General features: G+C 43.1%; 2 protein-coding genes and 1 long non-coding RNA gene across 3 annotated transcripts; 1 reads left to right on the top strand and 2 right to left on the bottom strand.

Moving 5' to 3' along the window:
* The first annotated feature begins 5,679 nt into the window (after positions 1–5,679).
* On the top strand, positions 5,680–8,658 carry LOC116655843. The gene is made up of 3 exons (XR_004310926.2): positions 5,680–5,936; positions 6,471–8,463; positions 8,520–8,658. It is a non-coding gene; the product is annotated as an uncharacterized LOC116655843 (long non-coding RNA).
* Positions 8,659–16,744: 8,086 nt separating this feature from the next.
* LOC6507335 (period circadian protein-like) lies at positions 16,745–17,192 on the bottom strand. The gene has a single exon (XM_001956186.4). The coding sequence runs from the start codon at positions 17,156–17,158 to the stop codon at positions 16,838–16,840; it is 321 nt and encodes a 106-aa protein (XP_001956222.2). The 5' UTR covers positions 17,159–17,192; the 3' UTR covers positions 16,745–16,837.
* A 5,176-nt stretch (positions 17,193–22,368) lies between these two features.
* LOC26514168 (ATP-dependent DNA helicase Q4) lies at positions 22,369–27,801 on the bottom strand. The gene is made up of 7 exons (XM_014910097.2): positions 27,566–27,801; positions 24,949–27,496; positions 24,241–24,892; positions 23,442–24,182; positions 23,210–23,385; positions 22,831–23,147; positions 22,369–22,771 (listed from the first exon to the last, which is right to left on the bottom strand). Exons 1-7 carry the CDS (start codon positions 27,665–27,667, stop codon positions 22,538–22,540), a joined length of 4,770 nt encoding a protein of 1,589 aa, XP_014765583.1. The 5' UTR covers positions 27,668–27,801; the 3' UTR covers positions 22,369–22,537.
* Between the last annotated feature and the right edge of the window lie 40 nt (positions 27,802–27,841).

Here is a 27,841-nt window from a genome sequence, read left to right as displayed (position 1 = left end):
TGGGCGAAATACACAATCCCACATAAGTTTACTGTACAGTGGGACCAAAAAAATGCAGTATGGACTAACTGTTACACTTTTCAATGAAAAGTTGTCATTTGATATTTTTTTGTTGAGGAACTAAGAGTTCTAAACTAAACTAAGAGTTAAAGTTTAGGATTTGAAACAAATTAATATTTTGTTCCATTTTTTCCACAAAAATATTAAGCTTTGAATTACATTTAAAAAAAAATAGCTGCTTCGAAATATCTCGAGTTCAATGTTCGCCGCGTAGTCTCTTGACAGCCGTAAGAAATTTTTCCGTTTTGCTTCGAACGGAAAACATGGATGTCTGGCCGTGGCCTTTGGGAAGCCGATTGCGAGACCCAGAGACCAGAGATTCCCCAGCCCTGTGTTTATGTAGGAAGGGGATCTGGCCGGCTGTCACATGTTGTTGTGGTGGCTGGAATGGTGGGAGTTTGCAGCCATCGGACAACGGGGCGTATGAGTAACTTAATAAATTTGACAACAATGCCGCACAAAAGCAAACAAATTCAGCTAACGTCCAACCAGAGCTGTCACCAATTTGTGCAGCTCGGACCATTGTCGGAGTTGTTATTGTTCGTTGGGGGTCGTGGTGCATTTTCAATTTGTTTTCGTGCTCTGCGGCGCGGCTTGTAAACAAAATCCGGCGGAAAATGCGAACAAGCGCCGCTTACGAGAAGTCAAGCGGCCAAAAAGTCAAAAGGAAATGCTATTTTGTCGCCCCCAAACCCACACCCACATCCACCATCGGCACTCGCCCCCACATTCGGAGTCACACCGTCCGACAAAATGCCCGGAATAACCATCAGTCCCCTCCCGGCGGTATCGTTTGGTCAAAGTTGACAAGCGTGTGTTAAAGTCAACACTCCTATTCGTATATATCCCCACCAAATATGTATGTACAAATTGTCCAATGTTGTTTGTTTGCCCGGCGGTCGGCAACTGCTACTGATGTGGTCCGAAAACGTTCCTCTTCGCCACTCGAAATGAATTCCATTTGAAATAGCTCCAGCTGGGATGTTTTTAATAAATATTCCGTTCCGACCACAAAACGCACTTTGGCTTATTGAAATTGAACTTGCAGTTAAAAACAATACCAGCACAAACAACTCCCATAAATGTTCTGGCAAGCTATCTGGTATATCTTGCCGAAAATGAATAAAAAGGTTGAACCTATGGGCCAGTGGTTCGAATGCATTAGCCAGGATGTGCTTCTAGTGAGCCCAATTAGCAGGAAGCAAGCTCTCAGCCATCAGCGCCACTACCACTACCATCGTCATCATAGTCGTCCTCGTCATCAACAGAGTCCTCGACAGCGTCGCCTCATTAGGGCAGCTCGTCAAACAATCCGCGAGTGTAGGCCGTTGGCAGTGTCATTTCTCATTTAATATTTTTTCAGGTGTTTCCACTGACAAACAGTTGCCAGTGCAGTGAAAAAATTAAAGCCAAGACAAGTTTTAGGATTTTTTTTGGTTTCGTATGGGAATATACACTTTGTTAAAAGTTAAAAGTGAGCCAAAAATATTTATACTCCCCATTGAAAAAATTTGCCCATTAAAACCATATGAATGAGATAAAAAGCCCCACTTCAACAGTTGTAAGGATGTAATTTGTAAAAAAAAAAGAAGCCAAAATCTGCTGCAGTTTGCCAGTGGAAATAGTCTTGAAAAAAAGGCAAAGCGCACACGCTGGTTTTTGTGAATTTTTTTTACTATTTGCCCAGTGCCGTCTCACAAAAGCCACCTTACACATGCTATTAATGGCAGAACCACCAAGCCAACATCCAGCCACTCCTGGGTGTGTGAGTCTCTGTGCGTGTGTGTGTAACTAAACATTTACATTTCATTAAAACTAAAAACAACACACAAAGCAGTAAGCACGACACGAAAACGAATACGTAAACTAAGTAAATACATGCCCAGAAACAGTAACAGAAACAGAAGCTGCAGGTGATTCTGAATCTGAATTTGAAACTGAATCTGAAAACTGAGACTGAGACCTGTGCTTCGCATAGCCATAGTTTTTGGGCAAGTGGGTGAGGCAAGTGGGGCACGGATGGCTTCCACCTGTCCGCCGCCGCTCACGATGAGTGCCACTCGAGGTGCCGAGGCAACCAGCTCAGGAATGTAGGAGGCACCTCAGATGCATAGGTGTATCTGTGCCGGTGACTGTTGCATCGTATCGTTCTTTTTTCCCCATTTCTCTTCTTTTTTTTTTGTAACGCGCACAACAAACAAATGCAGAGGCAGACAGGGACACATACACATACTTAACTCGACGTTTTTCACTCAACGAGCTTTTTACATAACAGGCAACAAAAGTGCAGAAGTGCAACACCAACAACAATGCAGCTCACCTGCTTCCTCTACGCAAAAGTTGGAATGTGGAATGTGGTTCATTTGGGGCATAGCCGGTCGCCCATTCTCGGAGCGAGAGTAGCGAAATAAATAGTATATTTTACCCGAGTGCCACTCATGAAAATTGCAAAAAAACAACAAGTGCAGTCCAGGTCGAGTCCTGGGTGGGTCCTTCGTCTCAGTATGCACTGTGCACTGTGAGAAGGGCTTGATCTCTATTTAAGATTTAAGAAAAATAAAAGCATCCTCATCTTTACCTCACAACTAGAATTATTTTCATCGTTTTTTTTTGCTAACAATCACATAAAGGATCCTGTCAGATTTGTCCTAGATTTTTTTTCAAGTGCTTTTCCTGTGCCTACTGCGGCGGAGTGCCAGTCAAATATGAATTGGTAGTTGCCTGGTCGGGCTTGGCCTGTTCTGACTCTTGCAGCATAATAACAAGAAGTTATTGTGCCTCTGTCTACATGCAATGCAACTGCTGCAACACAAAGCCGTCCATTCCCATTGCCCCGTCCGGCCTTCTAGCCCATTGTTTTTGGCAGAGCAGAGCAGCTACCGCAATTTCAGTGAATTCAGGTGGCCCCCTGGAGAGCGGGAAGCGGAGAAAAATGAAGCCTAATTACGGCTCATGTTTAGCCGTTCCTCCATTCAATTAAATGGAATGCACGTGCCCCAGACCACAACCCAAGCCAAACTAGAAGCCAGCAAAAAATGCAATAATCATGGCGCACATTGTATGTTAGCTCAGGGAGCATTTCATAAATTGCCCGGACTGTACCTACAGTACAGGGTGTGTGTGTGTGTGTGCTGGTTTGATGCATTTGGGAGCTAAGGGAACCGCTGATTCTGCTGCCCCTTCACTCGTTTTGCTCGCAAATGTTTAATTAAAAATTAAAGCAGCTAGTGTTTGCTTGCTGCTGTTTGTCTTTGAACGGGAAATGCTATTCCTTTTGGTTTAGTTCTACAGACCTTTCTCAGCTGCAGTCGTATATAGTAGAATTTTTCACATTTACAATGCCACCTAGGCACTTTTTGATCAAGACCGAATGCTTTACATTCCATCCATTTAAGCCAAATATTTCGCTTCTCATAGGACCGTAAATTTAGCCTGGAAATGGAACCTGGCAGCGCGAGGTGAGGGTATAATGAAAAGTGTCAAGGCTCTCACTGGCAGCCACTTAGCAGCCAATAAATTGTAATTCGACACGAGCTAGTTGCCGACACATGCAGCATGCGGCAGGCGGCAGTTGGCAAGTGGCAGCCGACACTCTGGCCCGTTCACTCCTTTTCCTTGTGAAATGGAAAATTAATTTTCAAACGATTTCGTTTGTCGACGGCTTCGACTTTTCCGTCGCATATCTTGGAGCAGCGCGACCCCGAGTGTCGCCGTGGCTGCTATTCCGTTCTTTTTATATTACTTTCATTTATTTTGCTTTATTCGATGAACGGCGCAGAGCAGAGCAGCTCAGATTGCAGGCCACGCCCACCCTGCCAGCATACAAGTGGCAAATAAATTCATTAGTGGCACAAATTAGTTGCATGCAACTGAACGCCAGAACTGATTCCAGAACCATGGCCGAGAGTCAAGGCTGGTCCGGAGTCCGTAGTCTGCACTCCGTACGCCCCAGAAGCAGCGTGTGGGCCAAAGGACACAAAAGTGCTTTCAATTTCAATTAAATTTGCCACTTCCATGGCTCCTTGGTCCTGCAACAGTGGCAACTGCAGCGTTCAACTTGCAGCTTTTGTGGGTGCCATTGTGATTGTGATTGTGTTCGTGGGATTGTGCGATTGTGTGGGTGCTGCCTGCTGACTCAGGGGCACATTTAAAGCCCGGTTAAGCGGTCGTTTCGTTTCATCTGCCCCGATCCTGGTAGCCTGATTAAGTAATCAAAGCATTTGTCAGCTACTTAATCTATCGCCAACCACTTGGACAACGCTGCGTATACGTAACCAATTGGAAGGGCTTTAAGGACTTGAAAGACAAGTTCCAAATCGAGGCCAAACAGAATTTAAAATACAATTTTGCTTATAAAAACGACAAATCTAAGACTTTAAAATTTTTGAACAATTTTATTACAATTTAACTGAAGTTGTTATTAAAAGTTGTTGTTGAAATTTAAAAAAGACCTTAAATTATTAATATTTTATAATAACTTTACTTTGCTTCTTTTTATCAGTCGTATTTATCATTATTCTGGTAAAAAACCATATTTCATTTTTATTTATAGAATTCCTAGAAGAATCTTTTTTCAGATTATTTTTTAAGGACATGTTTTTAAGGACATAATGTTTATCAAACCGTCTTTTTCAAAAAGCCAAGTTATTACAGAAATCCTATTTTAGAATAACTATTTTGAATAACTCTAGCTTGTGGCTTTAAACGTTTTCAGTAATTTTTGAAGTGGTATTCCCACTGCCGAAAAATGGGGAATAAATAGTCACACATTTGTTGGACAACTTGAGCCCCCGAAAACAGTTTTGTTCGCAATCTGTGGCACCTAGCACCCAAAAACAAGCGACAGCCAACAATCAACAAGGATATTACAAACATGTGTACGCAGCCACCAGGACCTCTACCCACTACCCATCACCCCCGCACCTCATTTGTCAATACCAACAAGCCACACTCACACTCACACACATATTTGCCTTGGTTGCCACACCACTCTCTGTGTTTATGTGACCTCCCCGATAGCTCCAAGCAAAACAAGAGAAAAACACCGAAAATGTTTTATATTTCGGCGAAAATTTTGAAATATGTTGCAAATATGTGTAGATGCGTAGGGTTCGCGATTCACGATTCGCGAATATATGTTGTGCGTAGCTGTGGGCGTGGCAGTCACGTGCCCGCTGCTGTTAAATGTACTTTAAAAATCACTTAACACATTTAGCATTGATTTTCTAGCAGCCCCGCATCGTTTTATCTCCTTACGCCATATTTATTTTGCATATTCTCATCGGGGATTATGGCTGCCATCCCGATACCAATTTCCTCGACTTTTCTTCGTTTTTTTTACCACATACGACAAAACGGAATCCTTGAGCAGGCAGCTCGCAGAGAGAGCCATTAGAAAACTGATATTAAATTCAATTCAATTTCGGTGAATTTTCACTTTTCGCTGCTTATTTCTGGCGTTTTTTGTTTCTTATTTTATGTATAGCAAAATGAAATTTCAAATTTTAATGAGCAATCAACAGAAAAGAAAAACCGGAAAATAATAAACGTAAATGGAGCCCACGCAGGATACGATGGATACGAGATGCTATGGCGCAATGGTGGCACTGCTGGCACTGAAAAACAAAGCAAACAAAGCCCCAAATGCTTAAAGTAAATTCAAATTTAATTAGGATTTTTTTCGTATCGTTTTGGGACTTAAAAGTCGGTCTTGGTCGGTCTAAGGGAACGGAGGCGGAACTACGCCCCAGTGGACTAAATGTAAATGAAAATTGACGCAACGCAAGTTTATTAAAATGCGATTTGCATAAGCATGTGGCAGGAGTGGCGGAGGGGCCGGCGACGCGTGGCAGAGACCAAAGTGGCACGGACGCCAGGTGAGAAGGCCAGGCAAGTGAAACCAATGAATTTTAAGGACACTCCGGATGAAATGTGGCAGATGTGGCAATGAAAATGTCACAAAAGTCAACAGGCCGCATTAATTTTCTCCCATTTCGGTGACCATTTTTCAGTTCGCTTTCGCCCACGCACATTGAAAACTCAATTAAAAGTACCCCAAAGTCCTTTTCAACAGGTAAAGCCATTGGTATCCTTAGCTGGATAAAGTATGATAAAAGGTTATCATTTGGTTGGTCCATTTTTAATTTAAGAGATTTGAGTAAAAAGAGGATTTTGTTCCACATATTATCTACTATAAGACAAATATTTCTCAGTAAGAATTTAAAGATCTATTGGGTTTAAGAACTAATTTTTTTGAAAAAGTCCCGCTTTAAGCACTCAACGATAACAGACAATGAAAAATTATTACTTCAGAAGCTTTGGCAGAGTTTCTAGAAATCATGCTCGCCGTACTGCTTGCCACAAAGCGAATCAACTCAATTCATGTCAATTTTCCTTTTTACCACTGACAGCCAGGTATTATTCCCTTTGTATTGGCTTGTGCGGAGGACAGAGGCCAAAGCGCAGAGGGCATAGGGCAGATGGCAGCGCGCAAAGTGGGAAAATGGCAAATAAAAGGTCGATGGAGAGAATAGCGAACCACACGTGCGGCAAGTATGCGATAAATGCGATGACGGCATGCGGTCGGTGGCGCCTGCAATCAATGCAGCTTTTCCAGCTACAGTTTTTTTTAATTGCTTAGCGTGGAAAGCGAATGTCTTCCCCTATCGGCTCCATGCCAACTGAAAAGCGGAAAAAGGAACGATCCAAAAGCCAGCCATTGTTGACGTTGATCCACCTAACAAAGAGCCACTCGCCCGCTGGCGGGCAGAATGCAGTCGAGCTGCAGCGGCTTAAATTGAAATTTGTTGTCATCGTAAATTGAGAATAATTATATATAATTGTATGCGTGCATGTGAAAGAGCTCACGGATGCAAACACGACTGTCCCCGCCACTCCAGGTCGGGTTTGCACATCAAGTATACGCCGAGTTGGCACATAAAAAATGCATTAAGCAAACAACATTAAAATTAACTTAAATGCTAAATGCATTTGACACATTTACTTAATCGCATTTTACCAAAGCTGAGCCGGCCCATGAAAAATGGAAAACAAACTTGGTCCGCAACTCCGGTAATCCAATAAAGGAAATCCATATACGGATATACGCGGACATTTGTGTTTGAAGTTCGCATTACAAATTAATTACATTCACCAGAGATGGTCATGCAATTTTAATTAATATTTGTCATGCCATTTTTACGGGGAATGCCAAATGCATTTTTGCCAAAGCCATATCTGACTAAATGCCCCGATATACACACTTATTACGTACATACGGCCGTACTTGGATTGAAATGTATTTGCTTAGATAAATATTTGTTTACAAATAAGCAGAATTAATTGGAATTGTTTCTAGTTACATGGGATTTTGGGATATTTGATAGGCCAAAACAAACAGAGAACAGAACATACCCATTTGCAGCCTCCCTGCCCAGCCACTCTGGCGCAATCATCAAACGAAATTAATTTACGAAAGCAAAAAAATAATCGAGAGCATTCGAATCGTTTCTCTGTCCTCTTCCCCATAATTACCATTCGATTTGAAGGGAATCAAATTTAAATTTAAATTAATATTTCGAAATGCATCTGCGAAATGGCCTGATTTGCATACGACAAAGAAGTATATCCTTGAAAACCGACATCTGTTTGGAAACTAATATTTTCGATTAATAATTCAAGTGGCATCGGACTTCCGAGCCAAGAAACTTCTGATTGGCCTGTCACTACACATTAACGACAAGTCGAAAGTCGAGTCTAATCCCAAGTTGAACTTCTCCCCATATCGCTCGACAAAATGTGAAACAAAAATTTTCTGTGGCTGCAGGACATTTGTTTGCAGAGTTTCAGTTTGAAATTTCGCAAATATTTGACAATGCCATGTGTGTAACCAGCAACATATAACCAAATGTATAACCGAATGTTTAATGGACGGGAAGGAATTTATAATGGATGGTTTTGTTTTTTATAATAAAAAACAGTACAATTGGGAATTTCAATCGATAACTTTGTAGTTATAATATTTGTTATTGGTGACACAGATTCAGTGACACATGGTGCAAAGTTTTGCAGTTACCTGATTCAAAATAAAGTGAAAATAAAATTATAGATTTTAAACAACTTCAAGCTGATCAGTGGCACTTACCCAAAAATAAACTTTCCGGCCGAGAATCCAAATTATTTTTTTTTCTGTCTGTTTTGGACACGTTCTAAACTGGTTGGTGGCTCAATAAATTAACCGGCGAAAATCCTGTGCCAGTGGGCTGGGGATGTCCTTTCCTCTATCGCACAACTCAGAGGCACATACACTCGCACAGGACAGCGCTGCAGAGGAAGCGCGGCAGAGTATTAAAAACTCATTAAGCGACCGTCGAGGACCATGGAGCCTGGCGTTGCTGCTATAAGGTTTTTTAGGTTCTAGTCCTTTTTCTTCTCAGATTTTATGCAAATATCGACCACAGCCCACAATCACACATATGCAAGCGGAAGTAGAGGCTTAGGTTTGGGTTTCTGAGCCTGGACTGCCAAAAAGTCTGCTGTCGGTGTTCCGTTTTTGAATTTTTTGCTTTTTGTGCCCGGCAACTCGGCGAAAGTAAATCGAATGTCAACCGCACACATGCAAGGCGAACACTTAATCAAAAACACACACCCACACTAGCACGGCGATGTCCTTTCTGTCAGGAACACGTGCGATACGTGACCTAGGCCAAGCGTTAAATTCACGCGCCAATGTTCGTTCGCTGAATTTTCTCGGAGAAGAACTTTGGTTCTCCACTTTCTGTATCTGTGTCTGTGTTTGTATCTGTGCCTGTATCTGTATCTGTGGCTGTATCTGAAGCTAAAGTCAAGTCTCAAGCCGAATCTAAAGATGTATCTGAATCTGAAGCTGAATCTGGATCTGAATCGGAATCTGAAGATGAACACACCCTCACACACACATACACACTTGTCGACCAAATCCGCTTAGGACCCACTGACGACTGATTCTGCAACTTGGCCAAAAACTTCGCATTGGCGGCTATGCTCGGCACATCCCATCCTCATCATCCGTCGGCCGACATCGGCTCCCATATATATCCCTATATACATATATAACTCTGTGTTTCCAGTGTTCCGCCGTCCACGACCTGCGACACTGCTGCCTAAGAGAGCACCGCGCGCCACCCTAAGAGCGAAGCCTAAGAGCGGCCAGTCCGTTTCGGTTGCCAATCGTTTCGTCTCGAAAGCGCAACTAGTATCGCCTGCCTGGAATCGAAAATGTGTGGCATTGGAAGCTTTTCAAGCGCCTCAATTTTCCCCACCCCACCAACTCCGCCCACTGGCCCAAGTAAATACCGGCCGCCCGTTTTGTTTGCCCAATTAAATGCCACATATGTCATAAGCATAAGTTAAAATCCCCCTCTTGGCCCCCTTTCCATCCTTTCACCAGCTGAAAGCAGTTTTTTTAATTAATCATTAATAAGAGCCAAGCTTGGCTGGCAGCTAAAGCAGATAAAAGCAGAAGGTACCCCTTCGTCGCTCCTGCCGCCTTGCAGAATCCCAAATTGCAGTTGCACCCGGGACCCGGGCCTTTGAAACGTCCGCCGTACCCTGAGCCGACTCCGGCCGCAATTAGCAAGTGGCCACAGTGACGCCCCCCAGGCCGACGCCCCATCCAAGACCCGACTCAGTTGCCACACAGATAAAAACAAAAAGGTTTACAAAAATTATTTTAAATAAAAACAATTTACATATTTAAATAAGTATAGACTCAATGAAAATTTTTTAAATCAAGGACTTACATTCTTGCAAGATTCCTAATATTTTAAGTCAATTCACCACTATTTTACAATTTTAGGACAAAAAGGATATAGAACAAACATCAAATTTACTTATTTCCCCAAAATTTTTCTTTAAACTTCTCAGGAAACTACATCAATAGATCTACATATATGAACATTTACTATTTTATAATGTGCATTTCATGGAAATCTCAATAATGGACAACTATTTCCAAGCATAACTGAGACAAGCTTTAATTTTTTTAAAGAATTTCTTTCAGTCCAATTCGCAGTTCTATTACCAGCTGAAAAACAGAACCAGATCACGTTCCCTTCTCCCAAGGGTCACGGGAAAGACTCCAACTTTACAAGGAAATCTAAAAATAAAGCAAGCGAAAAATTTATAAGCTGACTGTGAAATGCTCTGGAGTTTTCTTCGATAAATAATTTCTTTAATAATCCTACAAATTACATAAATTATACCAAAAATATTCCTATTGATTTATAAAAATTAAATAGAGGTGAGGTGTAATAGAAATAATACAAATAAAAAAAAAAATATTGCCAGATAGGCAAGACTCACATGACATCTATGATATATCTCCTCAAAGAGCATATTGGAACATTGAAAAACATCCGTTGCACAAACAACCGCAACATTCGGCCACTTGGATGACGACTCGCAGTGAAATCGATGGCAGGCTGGAGCTCCCTTGAGCTCCTACGGTGGCTCCCCTGCTACCCAGATCCGGCAATTGACCCGCGGGCGTTGTGACTCCGCCGCGGCGGCTCAACTGCTTCCATATGCTCGCCGGGTGATGTGCGGTAGTAAATACAATTTACTCCACTCGGTCGCACACATTCCGATGGCGCATAATTTTATTGGCTTGCATGCGATGCCCTCTGTTGGGATGCGTTGCGTTCTGTGGACTTCGATGACAGCAAACAGAATCAACAGTCCCTAGGTGGCATTGTGGCACTGTAGCAGTGGCACCCTCCATTACTACGCCCTTCCGCCCACCACATTCTAATGAGATATGGCCCTGGAGTCACGCTGCATTTTTCTAGGCCCAACATAGGCAAACAGCAAACAGATGCGTTCCCATCTGCCAACAGCTATTACACTGGGAAAAACAAAGTTCTGAAACATGTGACTTTAATTTTGAATAGATTAAAATTTAATGTACTTTTTAAATATATTTTTTATTTCCATTTAAGGCGCCTCCAATCTCATAATCTCAGGAAAAGCTTCAAAAGAGCAATATGGCTAACTAATTAGTGGAGAGCTAAGATTGTTTCTATGAAGATTTTTAAATATATCATGTAATATCGTATCATTTGACATATATTTGAAGTATAAAAATCGAATATTACATTTTCAATATTAAATTCTTTGTTCCTTTTTAGAAAAAAGGCCTAAGAATATTTCTTACAGTGCAGGGACAAGATCCCCCTAGTGCTCGAAGGCACTTATGTTTTGCATATGAAATCGGGCACATAATGAGGAGGGACGCAGCCCGGGAACTCTGACTCTGGCAGTGACTCTCGATCCCCGGCCGCTTGCAGAAATGCTAATTAGGCGTAATTCGCATAAAATTCGCAAACATTTGCTGTCACTGGAGTCCCGGACCCACCCGGCTGGCAATGCAGCCGGCATTTGCTTTTGATTTACGATTTTCAGGGCATGGCTGCCAATCTGGCCTATCAACGGCTCATCAACAAGGATGCCAGTCAGAGGGTCGTCAGAGGACCGCCAATCAGCGGTCCATCCGTCATCCTCCCGGAGCCCGCTTAATTACTGGGAGTATGTGTAAGCCGATATGATTCAGTTTATTATAGGTATTACGGGTTTTGGGCTTCAGCTCACAGTTTGAGAGGAGTAAGTACGGACTATAATTGAAGCAATACAATCACATTTCATATTTTATTCATATTAAAGTCATTTCTTAATAATCCGTTTCTCCAGTCACCGAATAAAATGAAACCAATATCTAAATTAAATATCTCTCCCTCCATCTTGAGTTGTTTGTGTTAATTAAACGGTTAAGTTGCTCGGCCGGACTTGGGCGGCAGTTTTCAATTCAAATCGAGTTTGGAATAGTTTCCAAAGGCACAGGGAGTCGATTATTCGCTTAACGCAAGTACTTAGCATTCCACTTCCGTTGCGGACCACCCCGGACCCACCCCGGCGGTTCCCGTGGGATGGTCTGTAACTATTGTCAAGTTCTTCGGCCAAAAAGCACTTCCACTGCTTCCGTGCCCGGGCGGCACTGAAAGGATTTCAATGTCACACCGCAGCTGTTCGACCACTCCTGGATGCTCGGACCATTAAATTAACCCACGGGCGCAGAGCACCAAGTTTACCAAGGCGACCACAAAAGCGACGAAAATGAAAATTCATGAAAGTTTATCACAGCAGCAAAAACCACCTCGCCGCACTCCAATGGATACTGAGTTCCGGGAACCGGGATCCGGGATCCACAATCCAGAATCCGGGATTTCGGGCTATAGTTGCAGACGGAGTCATGGGCTCCACTTTTGTGGTCAATTAACGGCCCTCGGCCAGCCTCGAGTTTGTTTTTGTGTAATGAATTTAAATGACCCACTGCGCCGGCTCATCAGCAAGGGCTGCAAAGTGTTTTCCAAAAGGACCTCGCAGGACAGTCTCCCCCACGAAGGTCCTGGCCCCGGCTCGGCAGCCTTAAGAGCAGACGCCTTAAGCCGGCCCAGCTCATACCCAACGTGACAGCACCTGTCGCCGAAAAATTTCCAACAATTTGGCTAATGACTTCTATGGTAATAGAAGACAGTGCTACCACCATAATATTCTCAAAAAAAAAGCTAAATTAAGATATATTATAATTATAATGGACTAAAATTTAAAATGATTTTCTACAGAGAATAATTAATTTTTCCAATTTCATCATCCACGAAAATATTTTATCTTGATTATAAATAAATAAAAAGTAAATAATTTAAAATAACTTTATTCCTTTTTTATAAGCCAATTGAGTACAACAAAATACTTATTCATCATTGGTTCTCAGATCTAGCCAATTTTTCCTTAAAATAGCCAAGTTGACATCATGGAAGGACTAACCAACTTGGCCCTGGGTAAATACCAAATTAATTATATTCCATGCAGAGAAATTAATCAACCGTTGCGCTGGCCAAAACCAAAACCAACTACACACTCCCGATGAACTCTATTTAACCCCAAAAACAAGCCACGCCCCCCAACTTACGAACAGGTGTGAGAAGGACTTGTGCCCAGCTTGCGGCCATTTCATTAATCACACTCAACACTTAGTGGGATCCTGGGCCAGGACTAGGACTCCCGCATTTCGGGCGGGGGAAATTCAAGCTAGATGGTGGCCAATGTCAAATGGTTTTTAGGGAACCCGCTCCCTGTCTGGGCCAACTTCCGATTTTATTTATTATTGTGAATATTTAATGAAGCAGGTTCTGAGGTGTTGCTGCAGTTGCAACCAAAATACAGGAAAGGGATATTTTGTAAAGTAAATATTGTTTTTTATATTTGAAAATTAATCATTAAAAATTATTAATATATTTTTTTATTTAAAAAAAAATTTTAGTTTTCAAAGGGTATAATATTTTCAAAGAAAGGTTTACTTTGAAATAATTTGAAGGCGGTGAACAACCAAAATTTACCGAGGCGGATTCAAGGGCCGTCTCGAAAAATTTACCAACAATTTCAAGGAGATTTATGGAGTTTGTTTGTTGGTTCGCATCCTGCGGATTCGTGGACAATGGGTACTAAATATTCTACATACTATTTTACGGAAACATAACTTCGCAGTGGCGCCACCTTCTGTCGTTTGCCTTAATACTCTGAAAAGCAAAAGCTTGACTCCGAAATTCAACGAAACAAACGAAACTTGGTATTTATGGCAAGCAGCTTTCACTTTAAGTATTTATAAAAAGCAGCTTTCACTCGTTCTTAATCCACGACGACAGGCTTATATATAAAGCTGGATAAAGTCCGAGGGGTTGAATTTGAAACAGGGCGGCGGTTGCTGCCCAATATTGTCCTTCAATGGAGTTTTAAAATTTTTGGAAATTTAACAAAAATCCAAAAAATATTTTTTTCTCAGATTTTGATGCAGTACGATGAAAAATCGACCCACAAATCGATTAAGGTATTCCGCTCAAAAATTGGATGGAAATTGGCTAAGATATAGTCATCGCTGGGGACCATATAATGGCTTTATGCCCATTGGAGGATTTTTGAAGGGGACCCCCAGAAAATTTTTACAAAAAATCTAAAAATATTTTGTTTTGAGATTTTGATGCAGAATGATGGAGAATTTATCTACAAATCGTTTAAGGTATTCCGCTTAAGAATCGGATGATCATTGGCCAAGATATAGCCATCGCGGGGGGCCATATAGTGGCTCCACGCAGATTCGAAGATTATTGAAGAGGACCCCCAGAAAAATTAACAAAATATCTAAAAAATATTTTGTTCTGAGATTTTGATGCAGAATGATGGAGAATCGATTTACAAATCGTTTAAGGTATTCCGCTTAAGAATCGGATGATCATTGGCCAAGATATAGCCATCGCGGGGGGCCATATAGTGGCTCCACGCACATTTGAAGATTTTTGATGGGGACCCCCAGAAAAATTAACAAAAAATCTAAAAAATATTTTGTTCTGAGATTTTGATGCAGAATGATGGAGAATCGATTTACAAATCGTATAAGGTATTCCGCTTAAGAATCGGATGATCATTGGCCGAGATATAGCCATCGCTGGGGGCCATGTAGTGGCTCCACGCAGATTCGAAGATTTTAGAAGGGACCCCCACAAATATTAACAAAAAATCTAAAAAATATTTTGTTTTGAGATGTTGATGCAGAATGATGGAGAATCGATTTACAAATCGTTTAAGGTGTTCCGCTTAAGAATCGGATGATCATTGGCCAAGATATAGCCATCGCTGGGGGCCATATAGTGGCTCCACGCAGATTCGAAGATTTTTGAAGAGGACCCCCAGAAAAATTAACAAAAAATCTAAAAAATATTTTGTTCTGAGATTTTGATGCAGAATGATGGAGAATCGATTTACAAATCGTTTAAGGTATTCCGCTTAAGAATCGGATGATCATTGGCCGAGATATAGCCATCGCTGGGGGCCATGTAGTGGCTCCACGCAGATTCGAAGATTTTAGAAGGGACCCCCACAAATATTAACAAAAAATCTAAAAAATATTTTGTTTTGAGATTTTGATGCAGAATGATGGAGAATCGATTTACAAATCGTTTAAGGTGTTCCGCTTAAGAATCGGATGATCATTGGCCAAGATATAGCCATCGCTGGGGGCCATATAGTGGCTCCACGCAGATTCGAAGATTTTTGAAGAGGACCCCCAGAAAAATTAACAAAAAATCTAAAAAATATTTTGTTCTGAGATTTTGATGCAGAATGATGGAGAATCGATTTACAAATCTTTTAAGGTATTCCGCTTAAGAATCGGATGATCATTGGCCAAGATATAGCCATCGCTGGGGGCCATATAGTGGCTCCACGCAGATTCGAAGATTTTTGAAGAGGACCCCCAGAAAAATTAACAAAAAATCTAAAAAATATTTTGTTCTGAGATTTTGATGCAGAATGATGGAGAATCGATTTACAAATCGTTTAAGGTGTTCCGCTCAAGAATCGGATGATCATTGGCCAAGATATAGCCATCGCTGGGGGCCATATAGTGGCTCTAAGCACATTTGAAGATTTTTGATGGGGACCCCCAGAAAAATTAACAAAAAATCTAAAAAATATTTTGTTCTGAGATTTTGATGCAGAATGATGGAGAATCGATTTACAAATCGTTTAAGGTGTTCCGCTCAAGAATCGGATGATCATTGGCCAAGATATAGCCATCGCTGGGGGCCATATAGTGGCTCTAAGCACATTTGAAGATTTTTGATGGGGACCCCCAGAAAAATTAACAAAAAATCTAAAAAATATTTTGTTTTGAGATTTTGATGCAGAATGATGGAGAATCGATTTACAAATCGTTTAAGGTGTTCCGCTTAAGAATCGGATGATCATTGGCCAAGATATAGCCATCGCTGGGGGCCATATAGTGGCTCCACGCAGATTCGAAGATTTTTGAAGAGGACCCCCAGAAAAATTAACAAAAAATCTAAAAAATATTTTGTTCTGAGATTTTGATGCAGAATGATGGAGAATCGATTTACAAATCTTTTAAGGTATTCCGCTTAAGAATCGGATGATCATTGGCCAAGATATAGCCATCGCTGGGGGCCATATAGTGGCTTCACGCAGATTCGAAGATTTTTGAAGAGGACCCCCAGAAAAATTAACAAAAAATCTAAAAAATATTTTGTTTTGAGATTTTGATGCAGAATGATGGAGAATCGATTTACAAATCGTTTAAGGTATTCCGCTTAAGAATCGGATGATCATTGGCCAAGATATAGCCATCGCTGGGGGCCATATAGTGGCTCCACGCAGATTCGAAGATTTTTGAAGAGGACCCCCAGAAAAATTAACAAAAAATCTAAAAAATATTTTGTTCTGAGATTTTGATGCAGAATGATGGAGAATCGATTTACAAATCTTTTAAGGTATTCCGCTTAAGAATCGGATGATCATTGGCCAAGATATAGCCATCGCTGGGGGCCATATAGTGGCTCCACGCAGATTCGAAGATTTTTGAAGAGGACCCCCAGAAAAATTAACAAAAAATCTAAAAAATATTTTGTTCTGAGATTTTGATGCAGAATGATGGAGAATCGATTTACAAATCGTTTAAGGTGTTCCGCTCAAGAATCGGATGATCATTGCCCAAGATATAGCCATCGCTGGGGGCCATATAGTGGCTCTAAGCACATTGGAGGACTTTTGAAGGGGACCCCTATCATATAAGATGTAGAAATTGAAAATTAATTATATATTTTATTATAAAAATTCACATAAATTTTTTTTCCAAATTGAAAGATTTTCGGAGAAAAGGTGGATGGTATTTGGTTTATCCCCTACGGCGCCTTCGCTGCTGGGCAGCTTGTCTGCGGCGGTTGATCCTCCTCCGGAGGTTTCCTCGCCGGCGACGATGGTGGCGGATCACGGGTGCTCTGGCACTGGTTGTAGTTGTGGTTGTGGTAGTCGTTGTTTCAGTCGCTGTTCCTGTTCCTGAATAAGTTCCCTCGTCAGAGGTGGTTCCCGTTTCCGAACTGCTACCGGAGTCCGTATCTACATCTGAATTGGAACCCGAATTGGTATCGGATGAAACGCCTTCAACGAGTACGCAAAAGGCGAAAACAGCCAGAGCTAGTAAAAGAAAGAACCTCATTTTGAAGTTTGGAAATAAAACTGCGATTGCTGCCACAAGATAAGTCTGCCTTTTTATAGGGCCCAGAACTGCGAGAAAGGAATGGAAAATTTTAGAAAAAAGATACCAGACAAAAAAAATTATATAAACAAAATAACAACTTCAATTACTATTTCAATTACTGTCTCGTATTGTACTGGCTTATTCTTTTTTTGTTGCCCAAATATTTTTATTTACACATTCTGTTTTTTTTCAATATTGACACCAGAAACACTGTTGAAGCCCCATTGTGTTTTCTTAACTCCGTTTTAACGCTGTGGAAAATATAAATCAAATGATCTTCACGCTGTCTTATTTTTAGTCAAAGTTAAACAAAATAAAAACGATATCAACGATATAGATATAAATGATTTCTCTTGTTTTGAAGTGTCCGAAAAATGTCGAAATAAACCACAATTTCGAGTTTTTATTGATTGCGATTGCCATCTACCTTGCAAAGATTTATTATTCAATAATTATTATTTACTTTTTTTAATGTTCGATTTTTTTTTTCATTTTCTTTATTAAATGCCGATTTTCCACAATATAAACGTCCATAAAAATTTTTAAGTTATTATTTTATTTACTATTATTTCTTAATATTAAAGGTAACAAGAATATTTTCAAATGGCATTGTTCGTCCGTAGAGCGTTATGCGGCAACTACGTCAAACTTGAACTCACGGGAGTAACGGTAGGTCCCGGAGTCGTAGTCAAAACCGTAAATAGTCCTGACTAAATTTACCTGGATTCTGCAAGGGACTGCTCGGGTTGGCCAGACGCTTGCTGTGATCAGGCATGAGTTGATGTGGCGTGCTTGAAGTCCTGGGGTGGTTTTCCTCAAGTACCGGTGGGATGGTGGTTCGGCGGATTCCTTATGGGCCGGTCCTACTGGCGGTCCGTTTCACGGGAGCAACACTCGAAGTAGGTTAGATAGTGCGGGGTCGGCTGGTGGTCCGGTTTTACGGTAGCAACACTCGAGCTAGACTGGTATGCCGCGAGATCTCCTCGTGGTCCGTTTCAAGGGAGCAACACTCGGAGTAATGATATGTCGCGGGGTCTACTTGTGGTCCGGTTTTACGGTAGCAACACTAGAAGTAGACTGGTATGCCGCGGATTCTACTTGTGAACCGTTTTACACAGGATCACTAGAAGTAGGTTGATTTTAAGTGCCGTGGACACTGAGTAACGAGACGATTGACTCTGATTTCGGAACTCTCTTTATTTCAGAAGAATAACTCTTATATAAGATGCTAAATTATACATCATTAAATCTAAGAAAGGTCAAAGTTCTGGACGTGCTAAACTAAGGTTAATGCCAGGGTCACCCACCTCTGAGTCTGCTGACTCAGATTGTTTGTTCATGTACTGCTTGCGCATTTCGGCTTAGCTGGCTGGTTTTTACTTGCATCGGTCAGTCGGTCATTCTTCCCGCTGATATGCTGCTTCTGCTTTTGGCGCCGTCTACTAGTGCTGGGTTAATAGGTTGGATATAGTTTTATGCTTATTACTAATTGTTTATAGGTGAGAAAATCGGTTAGTGGGTTTTTATATTGCGACATGCTGATGCATATTGATTGGATCAAATTACTAAGTGTGCATATGGGGTAGTAGGTCTTGGCACTAGGTGCCAACATTCTCCCCCCCCATTGAGGTAATCAATAATAGGGGCTGTGCGTTGTTGTTGGACCGTCTTAGTGAACCGATGTGTACCCTTGCGATAGAAAATATTGTGTATCTTAAAACTAATTACTAAAAATCTAAAGTTACTAAAAAAGAAAAAAAAATTTTGAATCATGTGGGTGAGATCTCTACCAACGATAATTCTATCCGACCTGTCGTCTCTTTCGCCTTGTTGCGCGCCCTCGTAACCATTCTCCTTGGGCATCCCATGAAGTACTACACCTTTTCTCTGGTTGGTCAGTGCGCATACAGGACTCTTGGTCCTCTCTTGACCTTGCTTCTTGCTCGCTTTCGGAGATGCATGTTACCCATGCCAGATAGGAGGTGACTTCTACTCCTTGAATTTCCTTGGTTACTGGCCCTTTCACTCTGTGCTCTTCAGTTGTGAGTTGACAACCTTGGGCTTGTGGATTGGGGTCCGTCTGCGGCTCTCCTTGTTGATCTTGTCGTGGCTCGTTAGCTTTTTGTTGATCCGCAATGAGTGGGGAACTATGTACTCTTCCGGATTTTACTATTTGCTCCTTGCCGATGCATGCAATCAAACTTTGTCGTGGCTCGTTAGCTTCCGGTGTCCAAGCCGTCGTATTACCGACGACTTGTTCTGCCTTGCTATTAGGAGCTGATTCCGGTCGCACTGGCCCCATCACAATCCATCCAAGCGCGGTATTTTTTAGTAGTGGTTGTCCTTCTCCCAAATATGTCTGTTGTGGCCTCATAAGCTGGGAGATGATTTCGGCGCCCAATAACAGATCAATATTCTGGGGCTGCGTAAATTCAGGATCGGCTAAGCGCAACTGAGGTGAGATATTTCTTGGCGCTTGAATAGGGTGGGATGGTTGATTGGGCATTATTTCCGGTAGTACAACGACGTTGATTTGATCTTCGAAGTCAGTGGTTAATGATGATAGGGTCACCACAGCCTTTTTTCCTAATCTTGTTGTTGTTCCTCCCAGTGCAGCGATGTTCAGGGTTGATGGCTCCAATTGTAGACCAAGTGTATCAGCCATCCTTCTGGTGATTATGTTAATCTGTGATCCAGAATCTAGGAGTGTGCGGCATTGCTGATGGGTTCCGGCTGGGCCATGTATTGCCACTTGGGCGGTTGGTAAAAGAACGGTGGGCTTATCTGTAAGCAGGGCTGTGGCTGAACACACCCATCGTGATGAACTGGATCGAAGTGGAGCCGCCGACATATTTTTCTGCATTGTTGCTTGACTGGTTGCCTGACGCTCAAGGTTTTCTAACATCTGCTTCAGAGATTGTCGATTGGTTGGATCGGTGACGGCTAGTTCTAGGGCTGACAGCGTGTGTGGATCCAATCTTTCCTCAATGATGTGTATCAAGATTGGGTCCCAGTTGTCTGTTGACATTTTGAGTGCGTCGAGAGTGGCGACCGTTCGGAGCACGGTATCATGTAAGCTGCGCAGCTGGTCCGCTGATCCATTTGTTCTGGGGTGTCCGAAAAGCTCTTGAATCGCGGATTTAATCAACAGCCGTTCATTGTGGTATCGATTCTTTAGTCGTTGCCATGCATCCTGGTAACTGGTCTGTCCGCCAATCGACGTTGCGATTAGGTTTTGTGCTTCACCTGTTACATGATTCTCCAAATGACGGAGTTTTACTGCATCACTGTAGTCTTGATCGTGGATGCATTCCGTAAAAATTTCGTAGAATCGTAGCCAATGCCGGTAGTCTCCGTCAAACTTTGGAATTTCTACTGGTGGTATTACAAACGGAGGTGCAATCGTGAGTTTTTGTGTTGATGCTGAAGTTGATTTCGATTCTTCGCTCAAAAACGAAAAATATTCTGCTCGTACAACCTGAAATCTGTCATCGGTGTGTCCATCATTTTTTATGGCTGGTTCCAGGTCGATGAGATCATGGTATCCCGTGACGATTTCCTTCCATAGCTCCTTCATGTGTTGTCTGACGTGTGTGGACACTTCCCGTCCTTCGGTGCGGTTGCACAGCAAGTCTTCCATATCGTCTAATCGTCCTTCATGTCTTCGTTTTAATGATGTTAATCGAAGGTCTTCTCCTTCGTTTCCTCGTGATGATTGTGCCTTTGGCTCGAGATTTTCGCCTGTTTTCCGGGGCCTTTGTGACGGGCCTGACACTGATGGGATTCCATCCGAAAATATTGCTTCATATTTTTTCACAAGCTCTTCTAGCGCTTTGGCCTTTGTGAAATACTCATTCTCAGGACTTAGTGCTAGCTCCTTGAGCTTGGCATCATTTTTTTTAAACTGGGTCCATGAGTGAGTGAGCTGTCTGAGTTTCTCTTCGAAGTATCCTCCCTTGAGTTTACGCTCTGCGGAGTCCTTAGTGAAGTTTCTTATTAGCCTTTGGATGACTATGTTGCTTTCAATTTGCTCATCAATGAGCATTTGGATTACGGGGTCTGATTCTGATCCCATTGTTGCAATGTATCTCTCCTCTCTCCCTTTTTTTTTTTTTTTTTTTTTTTTTTTTCGTTGAGTTAAATTGCGTTGAGGTTTGTGTTCAAGTTGTGATCCTAAAGGATCACGTCGGGGTCACCAAATGTTCGTCCGTAGAGCGTTATGCGGCAACTACGTCAAACTTGAACTCACGGGAGTAACGGTAGGTCCCGGAGTCGTAGTCAAAACCGTAAATAGTCCTGACTAAATTTACCTGGATTCTGCAAGGGACTGCTCGGGTTGGCCAGACGCTTGCTGTGATCAGGCATGAGTTGATGTGGCGTGCTTGAAGTCCTGGGGTGGTTTTCCTCAAGTACCGGTGGGATGGTGGTTCGGCGGATTCCTTATGGGCCGGTCCTACTGGCGGTCCGTTTCACGGGAGCAACACTCGAAGTAGGTTAGATAGTGCGGGGTCGGCTGGTGGTCCGGTTTTACGGTAGCAACACTCGAGCTAGACTGGTATGCCGCGAGATCTCCTCGTGGTCCGTTTCAAGGGAGCAACACTCGGAGTAATGATATGTCGCGGGGTCTACTTGTGGTCCGGTTTTACGGTAGCAACACTAGAAGTAGACTGGTATGCCGCGGATTCTACTTGTGAACCGTTTTACACAGGATCACTAGAAGTAGGTTGATTTTAAGTGCCGTGGACACTGAGTAACGAGACGATTGACTCTGATTTCGGAACTCTCTTTATTTCAGAAGAATAACTCTTATATAAGATGCTAAATTATACATCATTAAATCTAAGAAAGGTCAAAGTTCTGGACGTGCTAAACTAAGGTTAATGCCAGGGTCACCCACCTCTGAGTCTGCTGACTCAGATTGTTTGTTCATGTACTGCTTGCGCATTTCGGCTTAGCTGGCTGGTTTTTACTTGCATCGGTCAGTCGGTCATTCTTCCCGCTGATATGCTGCTTCTGCTTTTGGCGCCGTCTACTAGTGCTGGGTTAATAGGTTGGATATAGTTTTATGCTTATTACTAATTGTTTATAGGTGAGAAAATCGGTTAGTGGGTTTTTATATTGCGACATGCTGATGCATATTGATTGGATCAAATTACTAAGTGTGCATATGGGGTAGTAGGTCTTGGCACTAGGTGCCAACAGGCATCACACATTTTTTAATTAATTATGTTATTATCATCACTTTATCCAGTCCGTACTCAGAGAACATCACACATAAAAACAAAAATCTTAAATATTTTGTGTCCATCTCATCAGATAATCTCTTAGATATCAAAATCAAGTGCGTCGCTTTATAATGGCCATGTTAGCCAGCTGTAGGATACGATTGAAATTGATCTTAACATGAGCTCGCCAGAATTTGCAACGGCCCCACATCACAGCCGGATAGTTGGGGCTCTGAATTCCGTGAAAGATGCGAGCTATGTTCCGTCCAGTGAACGTATTATCCGGATACATGTTGATCAGCGCGTGAACATCATCTACGATGTGGTCATCCGGCACGTTACTGGGCTGCAATAAATAAAGGCTTTGATTAAGAATATTAATTCAAAACATGGCGATGCCATTACCTCCACTTCCAGTTCCAGATCCTGCGGGTAGTCATTGAGAAAATAGTTTCGCACGATCGCTTTCAGCTGTTCGCATCGATCCTGCGGGAAGTCCGCACTGCAGCACTGGCCAGCGGAACTGTAGGCAACTGCCGCCAATCCGTGGGCCACGTACTGCAGTTGAATTAACTGCGTGCGTTCCTGTTTCACGGATCTCGTGTAAAGAGTATCCAGGGCACTATCGATCTCCGTTTCCGAAAAATCTCCCGGAACCTTGATGCGAAAGCCTAAATCGTAGAAGCTCACCGTAATAGGGGAGCGTTTAGGAAAGCCATTCACTAAGAAAAATAAAATTAAACTATTAAGGGGGAGGTAGCATTAATAAGAATCCGCCTCTTACCCTTCACCCACTCCAAATCCTTTAGCTGGTACTTGACCACCCCACTGTTCCAACCAATGCCCGCTGCTATGTCGGTAACCGAGAACTCGATTATATTCGAGTCCTCTTGAAAAGTTTTATCCCGGATCTGCAGTGCTACAGCCATGGCCAGCGGCGGGCACTCCTTGGCAGCGTGCCTATTTTGGTTAAATATTAATTGACAAGTTTTTTCATTTATCGTTCTAGGGCTTACTTTAGGTACTTGGGTCCACCATATGAGATCACCTTTGCCATTACATAGGCCGAACTGAGCACGTTGATGCACCAGCGCGGATCCAGCTCCATATAGCAGAGCAATGTAGATATGTTCTCCGCCGGAATGTCCAGCATCTCGACGGTTTTTTCCACAGAGAAACCGATCTCGTGCCCGGGACACACATGCTGTCGCGGACCGTCTCCCTCAGCGGGTATAGATTCAAGGGCTTCCTTTGCCATATTTTTATCGCAGCTGCATGGAACAAATATTTTTTGCAGCAGTTTGCGGATTACGTGGCGGTCAATGGAGTTCGCATATACATGCCTCCGAAGCTCGCTCTGGTCCCCGCCCTTAGAGTCCAGGAAGAGATGGCAGTGGGACGGCAATCCATCGCGACCTGCACGTCCAATTTCTTGGACATAACTCTCAAAATTGCGGGGCATATTGTAGTGGATAACAGCTCGGATATCTGGCTTATTAATACCCATTCCGAAAGCAATAGTGGCTACAACGATGCGCAGTTCGTTGCTCATAAACGCCTTTTGAATGGTACGCCGTCTGGATGCAGGCATTCCAGCATGGTACGGCTCCGCCTGCCAGTTGACCCGCTTACGTTTTTTCCCTTGGTCTTGAGGTGGTTGCCTACGATCTTGCACACAAGTCCGAATAAAGCCTGCAATCCGTTCGCACTCATCGCGCCTGGTGCAGTAGATTATGATAGACTGGCATGGCTCAAAACTATTAAAATATAGTATTGTGATTAATAATTCAATTATATAATATTACAAATAATTACCGCTCGCTATTAAGCAGCTGCAACAAGGCTGCATCCCGATTATCGTCCTTAGACACTGAGAGTATTAAATTATCGGGCAGTGGAGTATCGCTGATTATGCCGCGCTCGCCATCTTTAATTCCAAGGTGATTGATGATGCTCACCCTAGTGGGCAACGTAGCAGTGGCCGTGAGTCCCAGCACGGTTTCAACGCCCAGATTTTTGCGCAACACCTTGCAGATCATCAGATAGCTGGGACGGAAGTTGTGACTCCACTGGGACACGCAATGGGCCTCGTCAATACAGGCAAACGCAATCGGCGGCAAAGTGCGCAAAATAGCACCGAACCCTGTGGCCCGCTCGCCAGAAACAACTGCCTCCGGGGACACCAAGAGAATGTCGATTTCGCCATTGGCAATCAGCTGCTGGATCTTCATGCGCTGCGGCGGCGTCTGATTAGTGTGCAGACAATGGGCTCGCAGAAAGTGCGGCACCCCGGTAACTTGATCCTCCATAAGTGAGACCAGGGGCGAGATGACCAGTGTAATAGCTCCCATTTTCCGGCTATAGAGGTAGGCGGGTAGCTGGTAACACAAGGACTTGCCACTGCCCGTGCTAAGGGTTACCAAAGAGGACAGGCCCGAAAGAGTGCGCATGATAGCCCGATCTTGACCTAATGAGATCGGAGATGTAGTAAGAAAGATGAATCTTTAATATTATGCTACTAACCCTTTCGAAAATTGCTATGACCGAACATATGCAGTGCCTCCATGACCTCTGGTGTGGTATCTTGGACAGTTCCATCCGGCAGGAGGTCATAGAGGGGCTGTACTCCACCATGCCGGCTACGAGATGAAGTAGTGGAGCTGGAATCTAAACCAGCCTGCTTGAGGAACTCCTCGGGAATCTTGTGACCCACATAAGTTTTAATGGGAGAAGCTGGTTTGGCTTCTGGCTGGCTAAGTGAAGCTTCAACAGCCGCATCCAAAGCCTCAAAATCAATATCCGGGTCATCGCTGGACCAATCCGGTTCTGAATTCCCGTGATTTCCATCATCATCGCTGCTTTCGGGTACTAAGCCCTCCTCCTCATTGTTCTGCTCGTCTTTATCGATGTCCATTTCATCATCTTTGGGCTCCTCTCTTTGCAGGATTGCTGCATTGGCTGCTTGAGGCAATCTTTCTATGTTGCGACTGTGAACCACTACTGCGCTTTGAGTGGCCATCTCCTGAACCTCGGCGAGTGTTGGGAAAGGCGATGGATCTTCCTCTAGCTGGGCTGATAGGGGAAGTAAGCTGTCTCCCTTGACCTTGCACTGTCGCGCGAAATGACCAACTCCCCCGCATTCGAAACAAGTAAGCACTCCGCCATCACAGCCTCCCATGTCCATATCCGGTCCACTTAAGGCAGCCACTCGCTTCTTGTGCCGCCACTGTTGCTTCTTGTATTTGGAGAAATTCACAGACTTTTTGCCGCGCACAAATTTCTTCTTTTGAATGTTGATGGTCACGAAGTTTTCGTTGAGCTTTCCGGATGCAATACGCTCCTCCAATTTTTTGCGAGCTGCCATGCGCTTTTCATCCACTTGAAAGTTGGATCCGCTGGAGGATCCAGGGACAGGAACAGATGCAAAGGTGCTAATGTAGCGCTGCGCTGTGGCATCGGCCTTTTCCAAATCTTGAGGATTAATACGAGGCACAGATGTGATGTCTCCTGATTCCAAGGCCAGTACATACTTAAGGTCCTCAGGGTCCAATGGCTGACTCTGTATCTCTTCTTCGGGGTTTGGAGGAGCAACCTCGGCCTTGGCGATGTTTTTGGTTTTTTTCTCCGCCTTCGGTTTCTTCTCACTTTTGATTTTGGGTTTCTTTTCGGCTTTGGCTTTAGGTTCCGCCTTGGGTTTGGTGGTTTGGCGTTTTCCAGCAGCTTGTTTTCGCTTGGATTTTTCCTTTTTCGTCTTTACCGGCTCATAAGTAGCATCATTCTCTTCGTCAGCGGAGAAGTCCGGTAGGTATTCGTCTTTCATCTCATCGGAAGGCTTATTTTCAGTCTCAGTTTCAGTTTCAGGTTCAGGTTTCTTTGGTATTTCCTCTGGAGAAGCTATTTCTGATGTTCCTGTTGTGGTCGGCACTATTCTGCGTCGCTTGGCCAGCTGTCGGTATTCCTGCGGCTCCGGCTCCTCATCACTTTCCGCAACCACGGAGTCAGAATCAGAACTGCTTTCCTGCTCTACAGGAGCTCGTTTCTGTCGAGGAGGTGATGGTTTATGGTTCTCATTTGTAGCTGGATCTGGCTGCTCTTTTTTAGAAGCTTGTTCCACCACAATCGGATTCCTCGCCTGTTCAACCTTGACCTGATCTTCTTGAACTCTTGGCTTCAGTTTGCTTAAATCTAGATTGGTCAGTCCAAAGTTAATTTTTCTTTGCGGAGTACCATTGTTATTGGGCTCCGCAGTATGCGTCTCCACCTCCAGAGTGTTCTCCTTGGTATTTCGTTGCAGCCAGCCCTCGTCCACCTGAGTTTTTATAGATTCCTTGGCAAGATCGCCGGCTAGGAGAGGATTGGCTGCTATGGTCTGCTCTTTCTCCTTATATTCCTGGGCCTTGCGCAGAAGAATGGTTTCAAAGTCGGGCAACTCCTCTGAGGCGTTTGCATCTCCAAGGTTGAGGGAGGTGGAAGAATTTTTAGAGACATTAGAGGAGCTTCGAGAAAGCGGCTTACGAGGATTTCGTTTGGCAAAGCCGCGCGTGGACTGAAATAACTTGGCACTTAGGCTGGGCTTTAGACTAGCCGCCGTACCCTTAAGCTGTTTTCCGATCTGTTCTGGTGCTGAAAGAGAAGTCTCCAGGGGAGCAGCTGGTTTCTTGCTTACATCAGTTCCCCAGGCATTCTGATTGATTTGTAGCTCTTCCACTGCCTCGAACTTTCGTATGACATGGTTCTCATCGCGGTTGGTGAGATTGCTAAGCGCCTGCGGATTGGGAAGATCCTGGAGATTTGAAAACGCGCATTGGACCTGAGAAGACTTTTCAGTATTTGAAGAACTTTGTGGCTCCACTAAGGCGGAAATATCCAACGGCAATTGCGGGCCTCCACTGACACTAATATCCTGATCCAGCAGGCTGACACCCAACTCGCTGGCCTGCGACATTTCCAAGATATCGTAGCCATCTTCGCAGAGCACATCATTGAGAGTCTCCTCCAGAAACGAAGTCTTCAGCTTGTAATACATCTTGTAGGAATCGCGAATCTCCTGACTGGCTTCTCGAATATCATACTAATAAATAGGATTAAAATTTAACAGGTTTTTAACAATAATAAACATTTTAAATATTTCGAATGTTACCTTGGAGGGCACCCTTCCATTCTTCTTTTTAAAATCTTTCTCCCACAATTTAACTCGCAGTTTGTACTTTTGATATTTTTGTTTGAAGACCGAATCGTCCATGGCGACTTCAGTTTAAATCAGAATTAGAATAAAAACATTTAGAAAACGACTCCAACTAATAAAAAACTAATACGATTGCAGCTGTTATTGCTGATTGCGCGCTTTTCGATTCAGTGCTGCCAGATAGTTGCGGATGCGACAAACTGGCCAGACAGTTTAAAGCAGAAACAGTGG

The sequence above is a fragment of the Drosophila ananassae genome, chromosome 2R (genome assembly GCF_017639315.1).
Source record: "Drosophila ananassae strain 14024-0371.13 chromosome 2R, ASM1763931v2, whole genome shotgun sequence".
NCBI classification, from domain to species: Eukaryota; Metazoa; Arthropoda; class Insecta; order Diptera; family Drosophilidae; genus Drosophila; species Drosophila ananassae.
The sequence above is the reverse complement of the archived record's forward strand: the minus strand, read 5'-3'. Positions and strand labels throughout refer to the sequence as shown.

Excerpts from the sequence above, each read along its gene's own strand:
- LOC26514168 (XM_014910097.2), bottom strand. The coding sequence starts at position 27,667 with ATGGACGATTCGGTCTTCAAACAAAAATATCAAAAGTACAAACTGCGA. Across the intron at positions 24,893-24,948 it reads TCATAGCAATTTTCGAAAGG|GTCAAGATCGGGCTATCATG; the intron begins GTTAGTAGCATA and ends CGATCTCATTAG. Across the intron at positions 22,772-22,830 it reads ATCTGGAACTGGAAGTGGAG|CCCAGTAACGTGCCGGATGA; the intron begins GTAATGGCATCG and ends TATTTATTGCAG.
- LOC6507335 (XM_001956186.4), bottom strand. The coding sequence starts at position 17,158 with ATGAGGTTCTTTCTTTTACTAGCTCTGGCTGTTTTCGCCTTTTGCGTA.